The 20,753-nt window shown below is 38.2% G+C and overlaps 1 protein-coding gene across 3 annotated transcripts in view; it reads right to left on the bottom strand.

The window, feature by feature from the left end:
* The window catches only part of LOC127449667 (protein TANC1-like), a 134,001-nt gene that overhangs the window by 9,144 nt on the left and 104,104 nt on the right, over nt 1-20,753 (bottom strand). For all 3 annotated transcript variants that reach the window (XM_051713219.1, XM_051713220.1, XM_051713221.1), the window contains 7 exons: nt 19,064-19,172; nt 18,137-18,259; nt 6,846-7,082; nt 5,680-5,844; nt 4,060-4,141; nt 3,819-3,952; nt 3,534-3,657 (listed from right to left, as the gene is read on the bottom strand). In XM_051713219.1, coding sequence (XP_051569179.1) covers nt 3,534-3,657; nt 3,819-3,952; nt 4,060-4,141; nt 5,680-5,844; nt 6,846-7,082; nt 18,137-18,259; nt 19,064-19,172 — 974 coding nt within the window. The remainder of the gene's footprint in view (nt 1-3,533; nt 3,658-3,818; nt 3,953-4,059; nt 4,142-5,679; nt 5,845-6,845; nt 7,083-18,136; nt 18,260-19,063; nt 19,173-20,753) is intronic.

Genomic DNA, 20,753 nt, shown 5'->3' with positions numbered 1-20,753 from the left:
TAGTAGATTCCGAGTCAAGTCCGAGTCTTTAAACAATCGAGTTCGAGTCCAAAACGGGCCGAGTCGGACTCAAGACTGAGTCATAACAGGCCGAGTCCGAGTCCGAATGAATCTGTTCAAGAATTAAAATTGTAACCGTAAACTCAACATCAATATTTTAAGCTTATTTTAACCTTCACAACTAAGAAAAACAATTTGTCAATATAAATGTAACAAAAACACCTCTATATTTTATGATTAGTTTCCTGCTGAACAAACTTCAAAGTGATTTCAGAATGAAAGCATATGCTTTAGGTGTATGAAGACAAAACTGTCCTTTAACACACTTCTTATTGCTTTCTGTTGACATTTCAATTATTTGTTGCTTTTCCCCTCCATTCAAACATAGATTAAAGGAAGTTAAAGCTGCGTTAGTAGTTATTATTATTTTGAATTTTAATTTAGTTTTTATTTCTACTTCATTTTCAATTTGTCCATTCAGTTTAGTTTCGTTTTATCTAAAATTATGGGTGAAATACATTTAATGTGTTAAAAAAATAAAAAATAAATAAATTGCAATATTAAAACATTTAATAATGCCCATAAAATTAAATATAACAACATACAATAAAAACAAAAAAGATCAGATACCATAAAAAAAAAAAATGTATATACTACAGTACTATACACTTTTCAGTCCTCCTGCTGTGTCCAGGTGAAGCCTACTTCCCTAAAGTCAAGATCAAACTCACCTTGGGCTGACGTTTCGTTCTTTTCACATTATATTTAGTATGGATAATAGGTGAATAGGGACTTCTCCCCTCACTTGTGTTCTTTGTATTTTCAGACTTTTTTGCCATTAAAACACAAGTGCCAGCTTTACAGGTAACACACAGAGGTTGCGCTACAAATATGTGATGGACTGAGTTGTACAGTTTCCATCATGGTCTATTTCATCCATCATATTAGTTTAAATGTCCCTAGCTGATATGTAGTAAATTAGATTTTGTCTCGATATACAGTGCATCCGGAAAGTATTCACAGCGCTTCACTTTTTCCACATTTTGTTATGTTACAGCCTTATTCCAAAATGGATTAAATTCATTATTTTCCTCAAAATTCTACAAACAATACCCCATAATGACAACGTGAAAGAAGTTTGTTTGAAATCTTTGCAAATTTATTAAAAAAAAAAAATGGAAAAAAAAAAAAATCACATGTACATACAAGTATTCACAGCCTTTGCTCAATACTTTGTTGAAGCACCTTCGGCACCAGTTACAGCCTCAAGTCTTTTTGAGTATGATGCTACAAGCTTGGCACACCTATTTCTGGGCAGTATCTCCCATTCGTCTTTGCAGGACCTCTCAAGCTCCATCAGGTTGGATGGGGAGCGTCGGTGCACAGCCATTTTCAGATCTCTCCAGAGATGTTCAATCGGGTTCAAGTCTGGGCTCTGGCTGGGCCACTCAAGGACATTCACAGAGTTGTCCCATAGCCACTCCTTTGTTATCTTGGCTGTGTGCTTAGGGTCGTTGTCCTGTTGGAAGATGAACCTTCACCCCAGTCTGAGGTCCAGAGCACTCTGGAGCAGGTTTTCATCAAGGATGTCTCTGTACATTGCTGCATTCATCTTTCCCTCGATCCTGACTAGTCTCCCAGTTCCTGCCGCTGAAAAACATTCCCACAGCATGATGCTGCCACCACCATGCTTCACTGTAAGGATGGTATTGGCCAGGTGATGAGTGGTGCCTGGTTTCCTCCAGACATGTTGCTTGCCATTCAGGCCAAAGAGTTCAATCTTTGTTTCTCATGGTCTGAGAGTCCTTCAGGTGCCTTTTGGCAAACTCCAGGCGGGCTGTCATGTGCCTTTTACGGAGGAGTGGCTTCTGTCTGGCCACTCTACCATACAGGCCTGATTGGTGGAGTGCTGCAGAGATGGTTGTTCTTCTAGAAGTTTCTCCTCTCTCCACAGAGAAATGCTGGAGCTCTGTCAGAGTGACCATCGGGTTCTTGGTCACCTCCCTGACTAAGGCCCTTCTCCCCCGATCGCTCAGTTTGGCCGGGCGGCCAGCTCTAGGAAGAGTCCTGGTGGTTCCAAACTTCTTCCATTTATGGATGATGAAGGCCACTGTGCTCATTGGGACCTTCAATGCTGCAGAAATTTTTCTGTACGCTTCCCCAGATCTGTACCTCAATACAACCCTGTCTCGGAGGTCTACAGACAATTCCTTGGACTTCATGGCTTGGTTTGTGCTCTGACATGCACTGTTAACTGTGGGACCTTATATAGACAGGTGTGTGCCTTTCCAAATCATGTCCAATCGACTGAATTTACCACAGGTGGACTCCAATCAAGTTGTAGAAACATCTCAAGGATGATCAGTGGAAACAGGATGCACCTGAGCTAAATTTTGAGTGTCATGGCAAAGGCTGTGAATACTTATGTACATGTGATTTTTTTCGTTTTTTATTTGTAATAAATTTGCAAAGATTTCAAACAAACTTCTTTCATGTTGTCATTATGGGGTATTGTTTGTAGAATTTTGAGGAAAATAATGAATTTAATCCATTTTGGAATAAGGCTGCAACATAACAAAATGTGGAAAAAGTGAAGCGCTGTGAATACTTTCCGGATGCACTGTAGTCAACATTTTCAGTTAGAAATGACTGTGTAGTAAGTGTGATAAAACGTGTTTTAATTAATAATTTGCAGAGTTGGGGAACATACTTTTTAAAGTTTACTTACGGTATTGATATTTCTGGATGAGAGCGGCAGAGCACGTCTGGCGAATGGCGATCTCTTTCCCGCAAACACATACAGCAAAGGCGTGGAAGAGAGAGTTAAAAAAAGTACTTTGAAAGAATGCACGCTGCTGCTCTCAGCCAGAATAATCACACATAAAGACATATATGCGTGAAACTGATGCGCAGTATCAAATACACAGAATGTATGATAGTACTAACTGTAGAGAGCACATCATTATGAAGACAAAGCCAAATCCCGGACATTTAGAGGCAACTTTGAAATCCCGGCCAGACGATTTTTCAGGTCTGGAAAAAAAAAAAGGACATGTCCGGGAAAAAGAGGACGTATGGTCACCATATGTTACATTATTTTTTTGTTTGTTTTTCATTGCGTCACAAATGCCATGGACTCGGAAAAAACCCCAAGTCCGAAAGGCTCGAGTCCGAGTCAAGTCCGGGTAAAAATGCATCCGAGTCCGTGACAAGTCCAAGTCCATTAAAATTGGACTTGTGACATGGACTCGAGTACCCCAACTCTAAAATATATTAAAAAACTAAAACTTAAGCATGGTAAAATGTATTCATTGGAGCAGAGATAATATAATTGGTAAAAAAATTAGCCCAAGTATTTAATAAATGAAGACGCAAGGGGCAGAGAATGAGTAAAACACAGTAAATGACTGGAGTTCCAATCCTGTGGAAATCTGCAGAGCTTTAAACAGAGACAGATTCTACGTAGGCCTGGTCATTGGCATATTACTGCAGTGGTGGGTAAATGTTAAGGGTATTGTGCCATGTGGGCTGACCCTGTGAAAGCAGGAAGTCAACAGTCCCCAAGTGTCCCTCGCTTGCAGCCACCATTAGTAGAGAGCGTCCATGCTTATCAGTACAATTTACGTCTGCACCACGCTGCAGAAACAACTCTGCTATCTGTAAAAGAGAGTGCAGAAAAAAAGGAAAAAGAGTTAAAGACTTTTTGTACCAGCAGCTGAATGATTCATCATTCACTCCTTGTTTCTAGATATACCTGTTTTTTGTTTGTGAGAGCACGTGTTTGAGAAAGAGATTGACTGTGTCAACAATCGTCTTACCTGCGTGTGTCCATGTCTCACTGCATTGAAGATGGGGGCGACACCTCTGCGGTTAGGCTGCGTTACATTGGCTCCCTGATCCAGCAAGAAGACACACCCCTCTAGTTTGCCCCGTCCCGCAGCAGCAGTTAGAGCTGAGAAGATCCACAGATGTCACATGAACATGTCAGCAGTATAACTTGATGCCTGTGTATTCTCAAAAATACTGCATTTACAGATGTTTCCTAGGTTGTGTATTTACCTGTTTCTCCCCATAAAGTGTCGTGGCCATCTATCTGCACTGAGAAATCCTCATTATTCAGTACCAGCATCTTTTTCACCACCTGTAAACAAGCAAACAATAAAGATCATCATAATTCAAGAGGTGTGTATTCGATATCTTTACTTGGGGGACAAAGTTGCTGAACAAAGTAAAATAAATCTGACAAAAACTCCTTTTGGGGATGTCCTCAAAAGGAAAATAGGTTCATAAAAAAAAAATACTTATTGCGTTATAATATCCTATGCGTATGCCCTTCCGTAAGATTAAAAAAGGCCCTGAAAATCAATTCCAGGAGAAGTGCCTCTGGTAAGAAACCTCTAAGTTTTTTTATTAAAACATGTTTGGTTGTAAAGAGTAGTGTCTCTATTTTCGTTTGATATGCGGCTTTAAAAAATTCATTAACTTTTCGCGCGTCAGCGCACTGATAAATATAATGTCTACATATGTGGAAAATGGGCCGTTATTCCCTCTAAAGTTGAAAAAAACATGTTAGTTATTCAATTTTTTCAAGTGTGTCAATTTTTCATTTTAATATAAATTTTGTTATATTTTATTTTGTTCTCACTGTACAGTATGGTTCTAATCATTAACATTAGTAAATGCATTCCCTTTTTTTTTCTTCTCCCAATTCCCAATGTGCTTTTTTTTTTAAAGTCCTCGTGGTCGCATAGTGATTCGCCTCAGTCCGGGTGGCGGAGGACAAATCCCAGTTGCCTCCGCGTCTGAGATCGTCAACCCACGCATCTTATCACGTGGCTTGTTGAGCGCGTTGCCACGGAGACATAGCGTGTGTGGAGGCTTCACGCCACCCACGGCGGCATCCATGCTCAACTCACCACGCGCCCCACCGAGAATGAACCACATTATGGCGATCACGAGGAGGTTACCCCATGTGACTCTACCCTCCCTAGCAACCAGGCCAATTTGGTTGCTTAGGAGACCTGGCTGGAGTCACTCAGCACGCCCTGGGATTCGAACTAGCGAACCCCAGGGGTGGTAGCCAGCGTCTTTACCACTGAGCTACCCAGGCATTTCTAACTGTTCTGAGACCAGTGCAGACAGACAGCACACTGTAGGTTAAGTCATTCACTAAATAGGGAGCAAGGGAGTATCCTTTAGCTCTCTATGCAGCCAAGTGCATTCACTCCTAAAATCTGATCAAAAGTTCAGTTTCAGGCTGCAGATGATGTTTGGATCACTCAACATGTTTGACAGACATGGGACAATGATAATCAGTACATAGATTCAGAATTGTATAATGCACAGTGTTATTTTAACATGGTTGTCAGTGATTTGATGATGCTGGCCATTACTTTAAATCAGATTGATTAATTCAGCTTTATAGAAATGAGCTGTAATAGAGAAATAACATCTCAAAAACATGACTAATCAACACTCCTCGACACAAACTATTTGATGAAAAAATCTGACTTTCTATAGCTTGGTATTACTTAAAATTTCACAACTTAGTCCCACTGTCCACAGATGTGGACATCCATTTTTAGGAAAAATATTTCGTTCTGCTAAGAACGAAACAAAATGAAAAACATTACATTTTTAGTCCCTGTTTCTGACACAGCGTGTGTGTGTGTTTGGTACCTGTGTGTGTCCCATGCTAGAGGCAGCGATGAGTGCCTGCTGCAGTGCTGTGTTCTTCAGGTCTGAACTCCACTGCTGCTCCAGCAGATACTGCACAATCTCAGTGTAACCTCGTAGAGCAGCATGAACCAGTGCACACTGACCGCTCTTATCTGCATGATCCACCTAACATGCACAAACACACACATACAGGTTTACTTATTAAACATAGAGAGAAACACAAAACATACTGTCGGCTGTAAATGAGGTATATTAGCCAGGAAATAAAGCATATTGTTTAAATGGTATTAGATAATGTATTTATAAATTAGTTTTAGCAGTTATCACTATTGTAATCCTTTCTATTAAAAGCTGTTTTTTTAAACAAGGTTTTGTAAATGATCAGCTGAGTTCCTGTGGTTCATCTTTAATATGTGTTATTAATATGAGGTTTAGGTATCTGACTCAGGTGAAGCATTTGAACTGCATATATGCAGTAAAAAAAAAAAAAAAAAAACTAAAATCTGATTTTTATAAACTCAACCCATACCATATCCATATGCGAGAATGGGAGACTGGAAATTATGCAATTGGGGAAATGCCCCATTTACACATGCTGTGTCCAATACCACTCACTCGCCATTTAGTACATAGTGAATGGCACTAGTAAGAGTTTACAATCCATATGTGGTTTAAAATCCAATTCAATCTGTAGCACAGCAGGCGAGATGTCATGATGGACATGGGCAAATTTCATTTCAGGGTTTTAGTGTTTGTTGACATTACATCGTCATAGCAACAGAGTTGTAAAATGTAATATAACTTTACACAGAAAAGGTTAGTAAGTGATTTTATCACATTAAAATCATGTTAACATTCATATCCTTTATGTCTTGTGGCTATACTTTTGAAAAAAATTGGCCCCCATTCACTTCCACTGTAAGTGCCTCACTGGAACACATCAAAAATACATAAAAATGTATTTTTGTGGTAATCAGTATTATGCTTCAAAAGCTGTTGATTGAGTTAACTTGTACTGAACCCGGAACATTCCTTTAAGTCATTACTATGACAATCAATGTAGATACACCATACATTTACTACACTGTCTGAACAAACAGATTCAATTTAATTACTAGTAAAACAAATCAGAATTGGATGTTTAGTGTATCAAATGGGGGACTGACTTTTGCCCCTTTTCTGCAGAGTAAGGTGACGAGTGGCAGGTGTCCAGCGGCGGAGGCGTAGCACAGGGAAGTCATGCCGTTCTCCGACTGCCCATCCACTGGCGCCCCACACTCCAGAAGTAAAGCAGCCATCTCCAGGTGCCCCAGGTGAGACTGCACACACAGGACTGGAGCACTGTTCAGCACCTCAGTACGGTGGCACACACTCGCCCCACCCAGGATCAGTAACCGGGACACCTGTGGACACAGGTAAGGCTAGGTTATATAAAAATTAAGCAAATTACTCAATTACTGAGTGTTTGAACCTTACAAAACAGTTATTCTGGTATCAGAACAGGTTTTTATCAGTGCATTCATAAAGTATTCAGACCCCTTCATTTTTTTCACATTTTGTTATGTTGCAGCCTTATGCTAAAATGCTTTAAATTATTTATTTTTTTCACATCCAGACACACTGCATACCCCATATTAACAAGCAAAAACCAGATTTTTGATAACTTTGCAAATTAATTAAAAAGAAAAAACTGAAATAATCACATTGACATAAGTATTCAGTAACTCAGTACTTAGTTGAAGCACCTTTGGCAGCGATTACAGCCTCAAGTCTTTTTGGGTATGATGCGTCAACCTTTGCACACCTGGATTTGGGGATTTTCTGCCATTCTTCTCTGCAGATCCTCTAAATCTCTGTCAGGTTGGATGGGGACCATCAGTGGACAGCCATTTTCAGGTCTCTCCAGAGACAGCCACACTTAAGTTGTCTTGGCTGTGTGCTTAGGGTCATTGTCCTGTTGGAAGGTGAACCTTCAGCCCATTCTGAGGTCCTGAGTGCTCTGGACCAGGTTTTCATTAAGGATATCTCTGTATTTTGCTGCGTTCAGCTTTCCTTCAACCCTGACCAGTCCCCCAGTCCCTGCCGCTGAAAAACACCCCCACAGCAGGATGCTACCACCACCATGCTTCACCGTTGGGATGGTATTGCGCAGGTGATGAGCGGTGCCTGGTTTCCTCCAGACATGACACTTGGAATTGAGGCCAAACAGTTCAATCTTCGTTTCATCAGACCAGAGAATCTTGTTTCTCACAGTCTGAGAGTCCTTTAGGTGTTTTTTTTGTGTATTGCATTGAGGAGAGGCTTCTGTCTGGCAACTCTGCCATAAAGCCCAGATCGGTGGAGTGTTGCAGTGATGGTTGTCCTTCTGCAAGATTCTCCCATCTCCACACATGATCTCTGGAGTTCAACCAGAGTGATCATCGGGTTCTTGGTAACCTCTCTTACCAAGGCCCTTCTCCCCCAGTTGCTCAGTTTGGCCAGGCAGCTAACTCTAAGCAGAGGTGGGTAGTAACGCACTACATTTACCCCATTACATTTACTTGAGTAATTTTTTGAAAATTGTTTTTTTACTTTTAGAGTAGGTTTAAAAGTGTGTACTCTTTACTCTCAAATTTCTAATGAAAAAAATTACTTTTACTTCATTACAATGGGTGGTTTTCCTGTCTACAATGGGTTTAATTTTAATTAATGCATAAATTATTGAGAGATTATTAAACTTTTTAGGACTTTTACGACAGCGGAGGTTCACACAGCTGTGCGTGCTGTCACAGACTGTCACTCAAGTCGAGTCCAACACTGCTGCAGCATGCTCTTCAAAAAAACTGAAACACTTTCTTCGCTCCACACAGTGGAAAAAGAATAGATTCGTCATGCAATGCCTCCATTTAACACCAAGACAAGTGGATATTTCAAGATTAAAATTGAAGCTCCAACTTAAGGCAGCACGTTGAGGTAAGTTGTGGCTCTAATGATAATGCGGGCTTTTCTGTGACATGGTGATGGTCATTTTCAGAGTGATTCTGTAAATATGGGCTCTTCTGACATCAGTTTTTAAGTGTACATTTTTAAATCAGTGCAGCAATATATCAGTGTGCCTTGTCTCGTGTGCCATGAGCATATTTACGCATTTACCCCGCACCCTCGCGGGGGTACTGGAAACTATCGCAGCTACTTCAGGCTAATGAGTGCAGGGAAACATCCTTAACATGTAAATTAAACTGCCTAGTGTATAAATCCATGTAAACATCCAAGTTACAGAAAGTATTTCTTCACGTGCAAAGCGAGGTGTGCGGCGATTGTATGGCGAAGAGAGTATTGCGTGACTGGGGTTGGTGCCCTATGCAGGCTGCGTACAGTGCGTTTAGGGAGCAGTGATACTGCTGTAGAGAACTAATGATCTAAATTCTTTCGACAATGAAAACTTTATCTACACTGAACTAAGAATCAGGACTTTAAAAGCTATGAAATAGCGAAAGTAGGCATTAATAAAGCATGATCTTGCTTTGGTTTATATTTCAGCATTATATATAATGTCCCTGTGGGACATTGTTCACATTTTAACTGTAATAATTACTAGAAAGGTTTCCAAACCTCTCTTCTTATTGACAAATTCATCCAGATCTGACAAGTGCCCTTAAAGGGATAGTTCACCCAAAAATGAAAATTCTCTCATTATTTACTCAACCTCATGCCAGATGTGTATGACTTTCTTTAATCTGCTGAACTCAAATGAAGATTTTTAGAAGAATTTCTCAGTTCTTTTGGTCCATACAATGCAAGTGCCAACATTTTAAAGCTAAAATAAATCACATAAGTCAGCATAAAAGTAATCCATAAGACTCCAGTGGTTAAATCAATAGCTTCAGAAGCGATGTGATAGACGTGGACGAGAAACAGATCACCTTCACATTCTTCTTGTGTTTTTGGTGATTCACATTCTTAATGACTTAAATATTGATCTGTTTCTCATCCACACCAATCATATCACTTCTGAAGATATGGATTTAACTACTGGAGTCACATAGATTACTTTTGTGATTCCTTTATTTGCTTTTTGGAGCATCAAAATTTTGACACCCATTCACTTGAATTGTACTGACCTACAGAGCTGAAATATTCTTCTAAAAATCATAATTTGTGTTCTGCTGAAGAAAGGAAGTCATACACATCTGGGATAGCATGAGGGTGATTAACTGATGAGAAGTTTCATTTTTGGGTGAACTAATCTTTTAAAGTGATAGCTCAGCCATAATTTAATATTCTGTCATTATTTCCCTTCCCTCATGCTGTTCCAAACCCTTGTGACCTTCTGTATTTCGTGGAACACAAAAGATGTTAGACAGAATGTTGGGGACTGACAGTCTCAGTCACCATTCACTTTCAAAATATGGAGAAAAAAAATTCACTGAAAGTAAATGGTGACACAGGCAAACATTCTGTCTAAAATCTCCTTATTGTGTTGCATTGAAGAAAGTAAGTCATACGGGTTTGGAACAACATGATGGTGAATTATGAAAGAAATTCCATTAATAATAATAATTCTGTAATACATGTTTGCTGAAGCAAAACTTGCGTGTCGAGCGTATTTAAAGGAAACACCCCGGCGTTACATCTTAACGCATTAATATAACTGCAGTTATAGCTTTATTAAAGTTTAAATAATATGTTAGCAGATCATGTAAAAATCTACAAACTTTGAAACTGCCATTTCTCTGTGCAGTCAGCACCTCTTCTATGAGTTACGCGAATGTCCCGGTCTAAGGGGGAGAGATTGAAACTGCATCTGGCTGATGCACAATCTGTCGCAGAACGCTCATTCCTCGAGCTTAATGCAGCTAGATTATAACGTGATGACTCGCGATTTATTGAATCATAATATATGTGTCACTGTGCATTTCTTATTGTGAAGAAAACTGGCAATATGCAGCGTTATTAATAAGAGAGTTTTTTTGTGAGTTAAAGATGGATTGAAGTGAACAGAAAGATGAGAGAGGGTAGTCTTTGCCCCATTATACACTGCAACAAAATACGTTTTTGATTTGGCTTGTTTTCCAATATGAATATCTAAAACTCCTTTAAAAAAAGATGCATTCACCTGAGAAGCAGCATATAAGACATTTAGATTTGCTTTTAGAGAATAGATCTTGAATATTAATATATTTTGTCTTCACTGCACTCGCAGAAGTATAACCAAGTGAAAAAATACACTTATATACAAAATACACTTATATTTAAGATATATTCTCTTAAAGCAAGTCTAAATATCTTATATATTTCTTATATATTTCTTCTTAAGTAAATGTATCTTATTTTGCAGTGAATTTCTTTACTGAATTAAACTTAATAAAAAAGTTTTTTTTCCCCCTTTAATTCAGTGAATGTCATTTAGATGTATTTTTAAAAGATGATTTTGTCCTCTTTATTGTTAGTAAGCATGTTTAATACAACCTTTTAACTCGGGGCACAAGCTGAATAATCGGTTAAGAGCTAATGATTAATCGTTGCAATAATCGTCGGATAGTTGAATAATCGTTCTAATAATCGTTAGATTAATCGATTATCAAAATAATAATTAATTGCAACCCTACTTCTCATCAGTGTTACTTTACGTTGATATCAGGCATACTGAAGTTTCCTGAAGTCTTGTGCATCTATATGTGCTTTTTAAAATTATTCGAGCGGGCGGTTATTTCCTTTCAAAGCCACATGTTTAAAAATAGTTTTAGCGCAACAGTTCCTTTGACTGGTAGAAATTTCATCTTAGAACTCCAGTTTTACCATCCCCGAGGTCTATGGAAATGTATCATAAATATGCTATCATGTTAGACCATTGTAAAGGATGCTATGCCCCTGAATATAGCGCTACTACTTATGAAATTAAAACATGTTTGATGGATAAAAATAGACCATGGCCGCAACTTTAAGCCTTGTTTATACTTTAGCCTATCTTGCGCGTGCAGCTCTCGGCGGCTTGTGGCATTTATACCTGACACGCAGCACAGTTGCACTCTTCTCCGAAACGACAGACAGCAGTACAGAGAAACTATCAGCTAATCCAGCAAAAACAGCAGTGAAGAAGCAATTTGCTGAACTTTACATTTACCTACCTAGGTTTTATAATAATAGTTAATGTTCGCTGATCATATGCAAGAGGTGAACAAAACATAAACATCTAAGAACCACAGGCTGTTTACACTGTCGGTCAGTGGCTTAACTCATGCACTTTTTTTTGTTTCAGATACTAGGTGTTTTATGTTTTAAAGCCTAGTTTTATAGCCAAAATAATTTCTATATTTAAAATAATTTAATGAACTCCAATTATATTTAAAACATGTTACAAAGTTGTTTTACACAATATAAAATAAACAAGAGCTGTTAAGTAATATATCAATGAAACCAAATTTAAGTGTATCGTTTAGGCTTTTTTATTCAGTATACAAAAGGAAAGGTATTGGATAAATAGGCTCAGTTGTCTTTCTGAACAAAAACCGATGAGCTGCAACGTGAGGTGCTAATGAGCTTGTCCTTTTAACATTATTTGCAGTAGTTTCACTCTGCCTCAAAAGCACAGCTTGAATTCGTCCACTGGGATTGAAGCAGTGCGAGAAATGTTAAAAAAATTGTCATGTGCACGACCGTGCGAAACCTTGCGAACAAGTGGCTGCATTGAATATAAACCAGGCTTTACAACTCAGTCCATAAGAGTGATGGATAAAGATTTATTTCTAGCGCAACCTCTGTCTACAGTCTCAATCAACAGTCTACATCTTCAAACTACAGCCTCAATCTAGTCAACAGCCCTGATCTACAGCATCAATCTACAATCTAAAGCTTCAATATACAATCCACAATGTCTACAGTCAATCTACAGTCTCAATTAACAGTCTACAGCTTCGATCTACATTCCACAGCCTCAATCTACAGTCTACAGCCTCAATCTACAGTCTACAGCCTCAATCTACAATCTACATCTTCAATATACAATCCACATTATTAATCTACAGTCCACAGCCTCGATCTACAGTCCAAAGCCTCGATCTACAGTCTACAACTTCGATCTACAATCTACAGCTTCAATATACATTCCACAGCCTCAATCTACATTCCACAGCCTCAATCTACAGTCTACAGCCTCAATCTACAGTCTACAGCCTCAATCTACAGTCTACAGCCTCAAGCTACAGTCTACATCTTCGATCTACAATCTACAGCTTCAATATACAATCCACATTATTAATCTACAGTCCACAGCCTCGATCTACAGTCTACAGCCTCGATCTACAGTCTACAGCCTCGATCTACAGTCTACAGCCTCAATCTACAGTCCACATTATTAATCTACAGTCCACATTATTAATCTACAGTCCACAGCCTCGATCTACAGTCTACAGCTTCAATATACAATCTACAGCTTCAATATACAATCCACATTATTAATCTACATTCCACAGCCTCAATCTACAGACTAAGCCTCAATCTACAGACTACAGCCTCAATCTACAGTCTACAGCCTCAATCTACAGTCTACAGCCTCAATCTACAGTCTACATCTTCGATCTACAATCTACAGCTTCAATATACAATCCACATTATTAATCTACAGTCTACAGCCTCAATCTACAGTCTACATCTTCGATCTACAATCTACAGCTTCAATATACAATCCACATTATTAATCTACAGTCCAAAGCCTCGATCTACAGTCTACAGCTTCGATCTACAATCTACAGCTTCAATATACAATCCACATTATTAATCTACATTCCACAGCCTCAATCTACATTCCACAGCCTCAATCTACAGTCTACAGCCTCAATCTACAGTCTACATATTCGATCTACAATCTACAGCTTCAATATACAATCCATATTATTAATCTACAGTCCACAGCCTCGATCTACAGTCTACAGCTTCAATATACAATCCACAGCCTCAATCTACAGTCTACATCTTCGACCTACAATCTACATCTTCAATATACAATCCACATTATTAATCTACAGTCTAGAGCCTCAACCTACAGTCTACAATTTAAATCTAATGCATCAATCTACAGTCTACAGCTTCAATCTACAGTCTACTGCCGCAATTTACAGTCTACAGCTTCAATCTATAATTAACAACCTCAATCTAGTCTACAGCTTCAAGCTTCAGCATTAATCTACAGTCTACAACCTCAATCTACAGTCCACAGCTTCGTTCTACAGCCTACAGCTTCGATCTACAATCCGCATTGTTAATCTACAATCCACAGCCTCAATCTACAGTCTACATCTTCGATCTACAATCCACTTTATTAATCTACAGTCCACAGCCTCAACCTAGTCTACAGCCTCAACCTAGTCTACAGCCTTAATTTACAGTCTACAGTTCAATCTACAGTCTACAGCTTTAATCTACAGTCTACAGCCTCAATATTCAATCTACAGTTTAAATCTAATGCATCAATCTACAGTCTACTGCTGCAATTTACAGTCTACAGCTTCAATCTACAATTTACAACCTCAATCTAGTCTACAGCTTCAAGCTTCAGCATTAATCTACAGTCTACAGCCTCGATCTACAGTCTACAGCATCAATCTACAACCTCAATCTACAATCTACAGTGGTGCTTAAAAAAAGTTTGTGAAACCTTTAGAATTTTCTATATTTCTGCATAAAAATGACCTAAAACATTATCAGATTTTCACACAAGTCCTAAAAGTAGATAAAGATAATTTCGATAATTTCGAATATTACATATCTGTGAGTGGCAAAAGTATGTGAACCTTTGCTTTCAGTATCTGGTGTGACCCCCTTGTGCAGCAACAACTGCAACTAAACGTTTCTGGTAACTGTTGATCAGTCCTGGACATCAGCTTGGAGGAATTTTAGCCCATTCCTCCGTACAGAACAGCTTCAAATCTGGGATGTTGGTGGGTTTCCTCACATGAACTGCTCGCTTCAGGTCCTTCCACAACATTTCAATTGGATTAAGGTCAGGACTTTGACTTGGCCAATCCAAAACATTAACTTTATTCTTCTTTAACCATACTTTGGTAGAGCAACTTGTGTGCTTAGGGTCGTTGTCTTGCTGCATGACCCACTTTCTCTTTAGATTCAATTCATGGACAGATATCCTGACATTTTCCTTTAGAACTCGCTGGTATGATTCAGAATTCATTGTTCCATCAATGATGGCAAGCCATCCTGGCCCAGATGCAGCAAAATGGTCCCAAACCATGATACTACCATCACCATGTTTCACAAATGGGATAAAGTTCTTATGCTGGAATGCAGTGATTTGCTTTCTTCAAACATAACGCTTCTCATTTAAACCAAAAAGTTCTATTTTGGTCTCATCCGTCCACAAAATATTTTTTCCAATAGCCTTCTGGCTTGTCCACATGATCTTTAGCAAACTGCAGATGGACAGCAATGTTCTTTTTGGAGAGCAGTGGCTTTCTCCTTGCAACCCTGCCATGCACACCATTGTTGTTCAGTGTTCTCCTGATGGTGGACTAATGAACATTAACATTAGCCAAAGTGAGAGAGGCTAGAGAGTTGCTTAAAAGTTACCCTGGGTTTCTTTGTAACCTCGCAGACTATTACATGCCTTGCTCTTGGAGTGATCTTTGGTCGACCACTCCTGGGGAGGGTAACAATGGTCATGAATTTCCTCCATTTGTACACAATCTGTCTGACTGTGGATGGGTGGAGTCCAAACTCTTTAGAGATGAATTTGTAACCTTTTCCAGCCTGATGAGCATCAACAACTCTTTTTCTGAGGTCTTCAGAAATCTCCTTTGTTCATGCCATGATACACTTCCACAAGTATGTGTTGTGAAGATCAGACTTTGATAGATCCCTGTTCTTCAAATAAAAAAGGGCACCCACCTGATTGTCATCCTATTGTTTGAATTTCACCTGAATTTCTAATTCAAATTAACTGCTAATCCTACAGGTTCACATACTAACAGATATGTACACTGGCGGCCAAAGGTTTGGAATAATGTACAGATTTTGCTGTTTCAGAAGGAAATTGGTACTTTAATTCACCAAAGTGGCATTCAACAGATCACAAAGTATAATCAGGACATTACTGATGTAAAAAACAGCACCATCACTATTTGAAAAAAGTCATTTTTGATCAAATCTAGACAGCAGCCATCACCCCAACACCTTATCCTTGAGTAATCATGCTAAATTGATCATTTGGTACTAGAAAATCACTTGCCATTATATCAAACACTGCTGAAAGATATTTGGATCATTAAATGAAGCTTAACATTGTCTTTGTGTTTGTTTTTGAGTTGCCACAGTATGCAATAGACTGGCATGTCTTAAGATCAATATTAGGTCAAAAATGGCAAAAAAGAAACAGCTTTCTCTAGAAACTCATCAGTCAATCATTGCTTTGAATGAAGGCTATACAATTCTTGAAATTGCCAAAAAACTGAAGATTTCATACAAAGGTGTACACTACAGTCTTCAAAGACAAAGGACAACTGGCTCTAACAAGGACAGAAAGAGATGTGGAAGACCAGATGTACAACTAAACAAGAGGATAAGTACATCAGAGTCTCTAGTTTGAGAAATAGACGCCTCACATGTCCTCAGCTGACAGCTTCATTGAATTCTACCCGCTCAACACCAGTTTCATGTACAACAGTAAAGAGAAGACTCAGGGGTGCAGGCCTTATGGGAAGAATTGCAAAGAAAAAGACACTTTTAAACAGAAAAACAAAAAGAAAAGGTTAGAGTGGGCAAAGAAACACAGACATTGGACAACAGATAATTGGAAAAGAGTGTTATGGATCTTAACCCCATTGAGCTTTTGTGGGATCAGCTAGACTGTAAGGTGCGTGAGAAGTGCCCAACAAGACAGCCACATCTATGACAAGTGCTACAGGAAGTGTGGGGTGAAATGTCACCTGAGTATCTGGACAAACTGACAGCTAGAATGTCAAGGATCTGCAAAGCTGTCATTACTGCACGTGGAGGATTTTTTGATGAGAACTCTTTGAACTAGTTTAAGTAATTTTTTTTTTCAAATTGTAATAGTAATTTTTCATGTTATTAATGTCCTGACTATACATTGTGATCAGTTGAATGCCACTTTGGTAAATAAAAGTACCAATTTCTTTCCATAAGAGCAAAATATGTACATTATTCTTAGTGACTTAACCAGTCACTAATTAAAAAAAAAAAAAAAAATCATCTTGTTGCACTTTAATCTGTTTTGAATACTATTATGATGCTAGTGAAACTTTGTAATATGGCACTTTTTCGTACCACTGTCTCCTTAAGATGATTCGCTTATGTATTCCTCTTTTGTAAGTCGCTTTGGATAAAAGCTTCTGCCAAATGAATAAATGTAAATGTAAATTATTCCAAACCTTTGGCCGCCAGAGTAATATTAGATAATTTTCCACAATAAATAAATTACCAGGTATAATATTTGAGACTTGTGTGAAAATCTGATGATGTTTTAGGTCATATTTATGCAGAAATATAGAACATTCTGAAGGGTTCACAAACTTTCAAGCACCACTGTACATCTTCAATCTACAGCCTCAATCCCCCATCTTCGGCCTCAATTTCAGTCCCTTTACCACTGCACATTATACAGTTTCATGTTTAGTTTTTAGATACTTCTTAAAGTTTTTTTTTTTTTCCAAACATGTATAACATATAATCTAAAAACTAATACAGCAACATTCTGAAAAACTAAAAAAAGTGGATGTGTCCCTCTGTAATGACTAAGCTCTAAAAAACAGAAAATATTATTGGATCAGTTAAAGCATGCTAATTGCTTTTTCCACATTCATTTCATGGTGGAAGGTATGAAGTAATATCGGCAATCAGAGCCAAAATAATGCATTCTTTTTTGATGAGGACAAGGGCAGTAAGGTAATGGAGTCTTTATTAAGATACTGGATTAAGCGGGAACAAGTTAAAAGCAAAGGAAGCACAACTGCATTTATTTAAACAAGCACAGCAGGAATTAACGAGCAGCTCTCCAGCCAAATGGCTGTCAAGGACGCTGGCGCGCACATGGATTCGGAGTGACGCTTTTTTTATTAAAACTCACGACTTAGGAGAGGAAATTACAGGGAGAGTGGAGTCTAGACTGCAATTAACATGTAATAGAATTAATTAATAAATGTAGTCATTACGTAAGGCGTTTTCAGTAAGCATCAGTGCTAATTACTATGTTCTCTGTGACTTATGAAATCTTCTTCACTCTGGATGACTCAGAGAGCTGTAAGGATATAGCTCTTCATGTGCGGTTGAATGCGTCAATCGCAATAATTGTGGGAGTCCTGTTCAACAATTCATGTGCGCAAAGCAGTTATTATTTTTTATTTTTTTACTTTAAGATTGGCACTGCTTTTTATAAAAGATGTTCTCATTGGCACATTGGGGACGAGTATGCATTCGTTCTGTGTAAATCTTTGCGTGTGCATATCCTTACCTTGACGTTGGGTGTGTAGAGGTTCCTAAGGGAGGAAAGAGCTGCCGAGAGGCTGTCTGTACTGTAGCTGATCCACAAGGGCTGCAGAACACTGGAGGAAACTCCTGTTCTCTTACTGTGACCCTGAAAACAGAGAAATGGGAAGCTAAAATAGTGGTCACTTTTTTAAACACAGACAGTTTGAGAGTCTCAATCCGCTCCTTGGTTCAATCCTAAGCGAAGAGCCCAGGGTGCCATTTCTAGGGCTGTTCATTTGTCAAACTCATTCCAGAAATGTCCAGAGTGCATAGTAAAAACCAGTAAGCATCGGTTGATCACTATATTCATTTAATGAAAATGGTCTTCTTATGTACTGGAAATGTACCAGAAAAGTCTCTCGAGTCATCAAAGCTGAAGTGCGTAATATCAGTACCACAAGCATCAGCAAAGGGACAATTGTATTTTTTCAAACAGATTCCAGAAAACTCCCCGTTTTCCATTGGTTGGACCATTTGATGAGCCAGTGTTGCTGTGTTATACTTATTTATTTGCTCATTAATGTATGTTTAGCAGTTTTGTATTAAGGTATAATATCTATATTGTAAGCATCCTGTACCTTGCTTTATTACATTAGTTTAACGTCTGAGTGACATCATGTACATTATATTTGTCATTTTACTGTATTGTTTAATATAAAAATGCAGAACAAGAGCATATTTCATTGAACGTAAAGTTTAATAGCTACAATGGAGATGCATGATAGTGTGTAGTAAAGCATTGCTTAATAATGAAATAATGTTTACTTTTGATTATGTGTCACTATGAGCCAAATGCTTAGCGGATCTAGGTTCTTACTATTACCTGAATTTGTGTTCACAACATACAGATTCATATCATAGGAAGTGGAATGAGTCCTAGCTATTGATTTTGAGTATCTGTGCTTCCTACCTTGAATATGTGTGCTTTAAGGATGTGATGGCCCAGTTCCATGGTTTGTTGACGGTTGAGCTTTCCTTCTTGACGTGACAGCATGAAAGCCATCAGTGCGTGGCCGCTTCTGTTTACCAACATCAACAACAATTAATCAGAAATCACCATCTTGGTCAGGACTGATATCATCCTCATTCATTATAATAATATGGAAATCCCCCGGCCAAAGAGAGTTCTTCGGTTGACTTTCCTTTACTCTGTGACAAAACGGTTCAGCCTGATTACTTTCTGATTAACACAACACGACAGCGGATGAATGAACATCATTTCTCTGTTCTCTTCCTCATAGACAGCAATTTTCTTCATTCCCCTTCGAAACACCATCCATGAAGTTTCCTTTATAAAAGTCCATGTTTGATCCACTCTTCAGTTCATAAGAGTGATGGAGCTATTGAGGCTTTTCTAAATGAGAACACTGAGTCATGTGTGTGTTTAGGTGGACAGATAATTGAAGTGTCTGAAAAATGAAAGAACTACACAGGAGTAATTTCACGTTCAAAGGCGAACACACACACAAACACACACACACTAGTTACTCCCTGTCTGAACTCAATTAAAATAAAGAAACAAAAAAATAACACGGCAAATGACAAAGCTGGGCTACCAGCGCTCAAAACATGCCAGAAAGTTAGGGAGTTCAGGGTGTTCTGTGGATGCATACTAGCCAAAGTCAAAATAGCCCACCCCCAAGTCTCTTTAATATTCTGATATCTGAGTTCTGTCCTTCTGATATACTAGTCTATTTTTTTTTTTTTTTTTTGGCCGTTTTATCTGCTAGCCGAAAATTGTAAGCCAATAATGTAGGAAACTAATAGCACACGTCTCCTCAACAAATGACATAGTTTGAGGTATGCTTTACCCACCTTGATGTTGTTTCAAACCTATATGTCTTTCATTCTTTTGCAAGAACAAAAGGAGATATTTTAAGCAATGTCGCAATCACAGATTTTAATAAAATAGCAGTTGATAGCGGCTCACTTTTTAAAAAGCACCCACAAGTGTTATAAAAGTAGTCCATGTGACTTGTGTGTCTTAGGGGTTTTCAAACTGGGATCCAGGGACCCCCCAGGGGGCCTCAAGGGGGTGATAGGGGGTCTGTGAAAAAGTAAAAAAAAAAAGGCAACAAAAAGTCTGCTTTCTAAAGACTGGCTGAAAATCATACGGTTATACATGATTCTCTTGACAGCCATAGTTTTGAACAGAGATAAAACAAATATACAAAATATTAATATAATTAATATTAAATATTTCTAAAATACATATTTAAAAATGTGTTCATCTCTCTTTCCTTGCAACATTCATGCTATTGGGGATAGATTATACTTATATCTTATATATGTGTTATATCTTTTGATTGTCCTCGACACTGTCACCTTTAGCTAACTTACTGGAGGTTGTAAAGCAGAATTCTCTGTAAAGCAGATTTGGAACAATATTTATTGTGAAAACTGCTATAAAAAATGTATTTGATTTGAATTGAAAATGTTTCTCTTCATGTTTTTACATGTAACTTTACTCTGATATTGTGTAAACATATGCTGTCAACTTAATACAAAGCACAGATATAGCTATTAATATATATTTTAATAAGATTATATTTTACTCATTTATTTTTATCTTTAGTACAATAAAAATATAAATGGCAAGT

The sequence above is a fragment of the Myxocyprinus asiaticus genome, chromosome 12 (genome assembly GCF_019703515.2).
Source record: "Myxocyprinus asiaticus isolate MX2 ecotype Aquarium Trade chromosome 12, UBuf_Myxa_2, whole genome shotgun sequence".
NCBI lineage: Eukaryota > Metazoa > Chordata > Actinopteri > Cypriniformes > Catostomidae > Myxocyprinus > Myxocyprinus asiaticus.
This window is presented reverse-complemented; position numbering and strand designations above follow the sequence as displayed.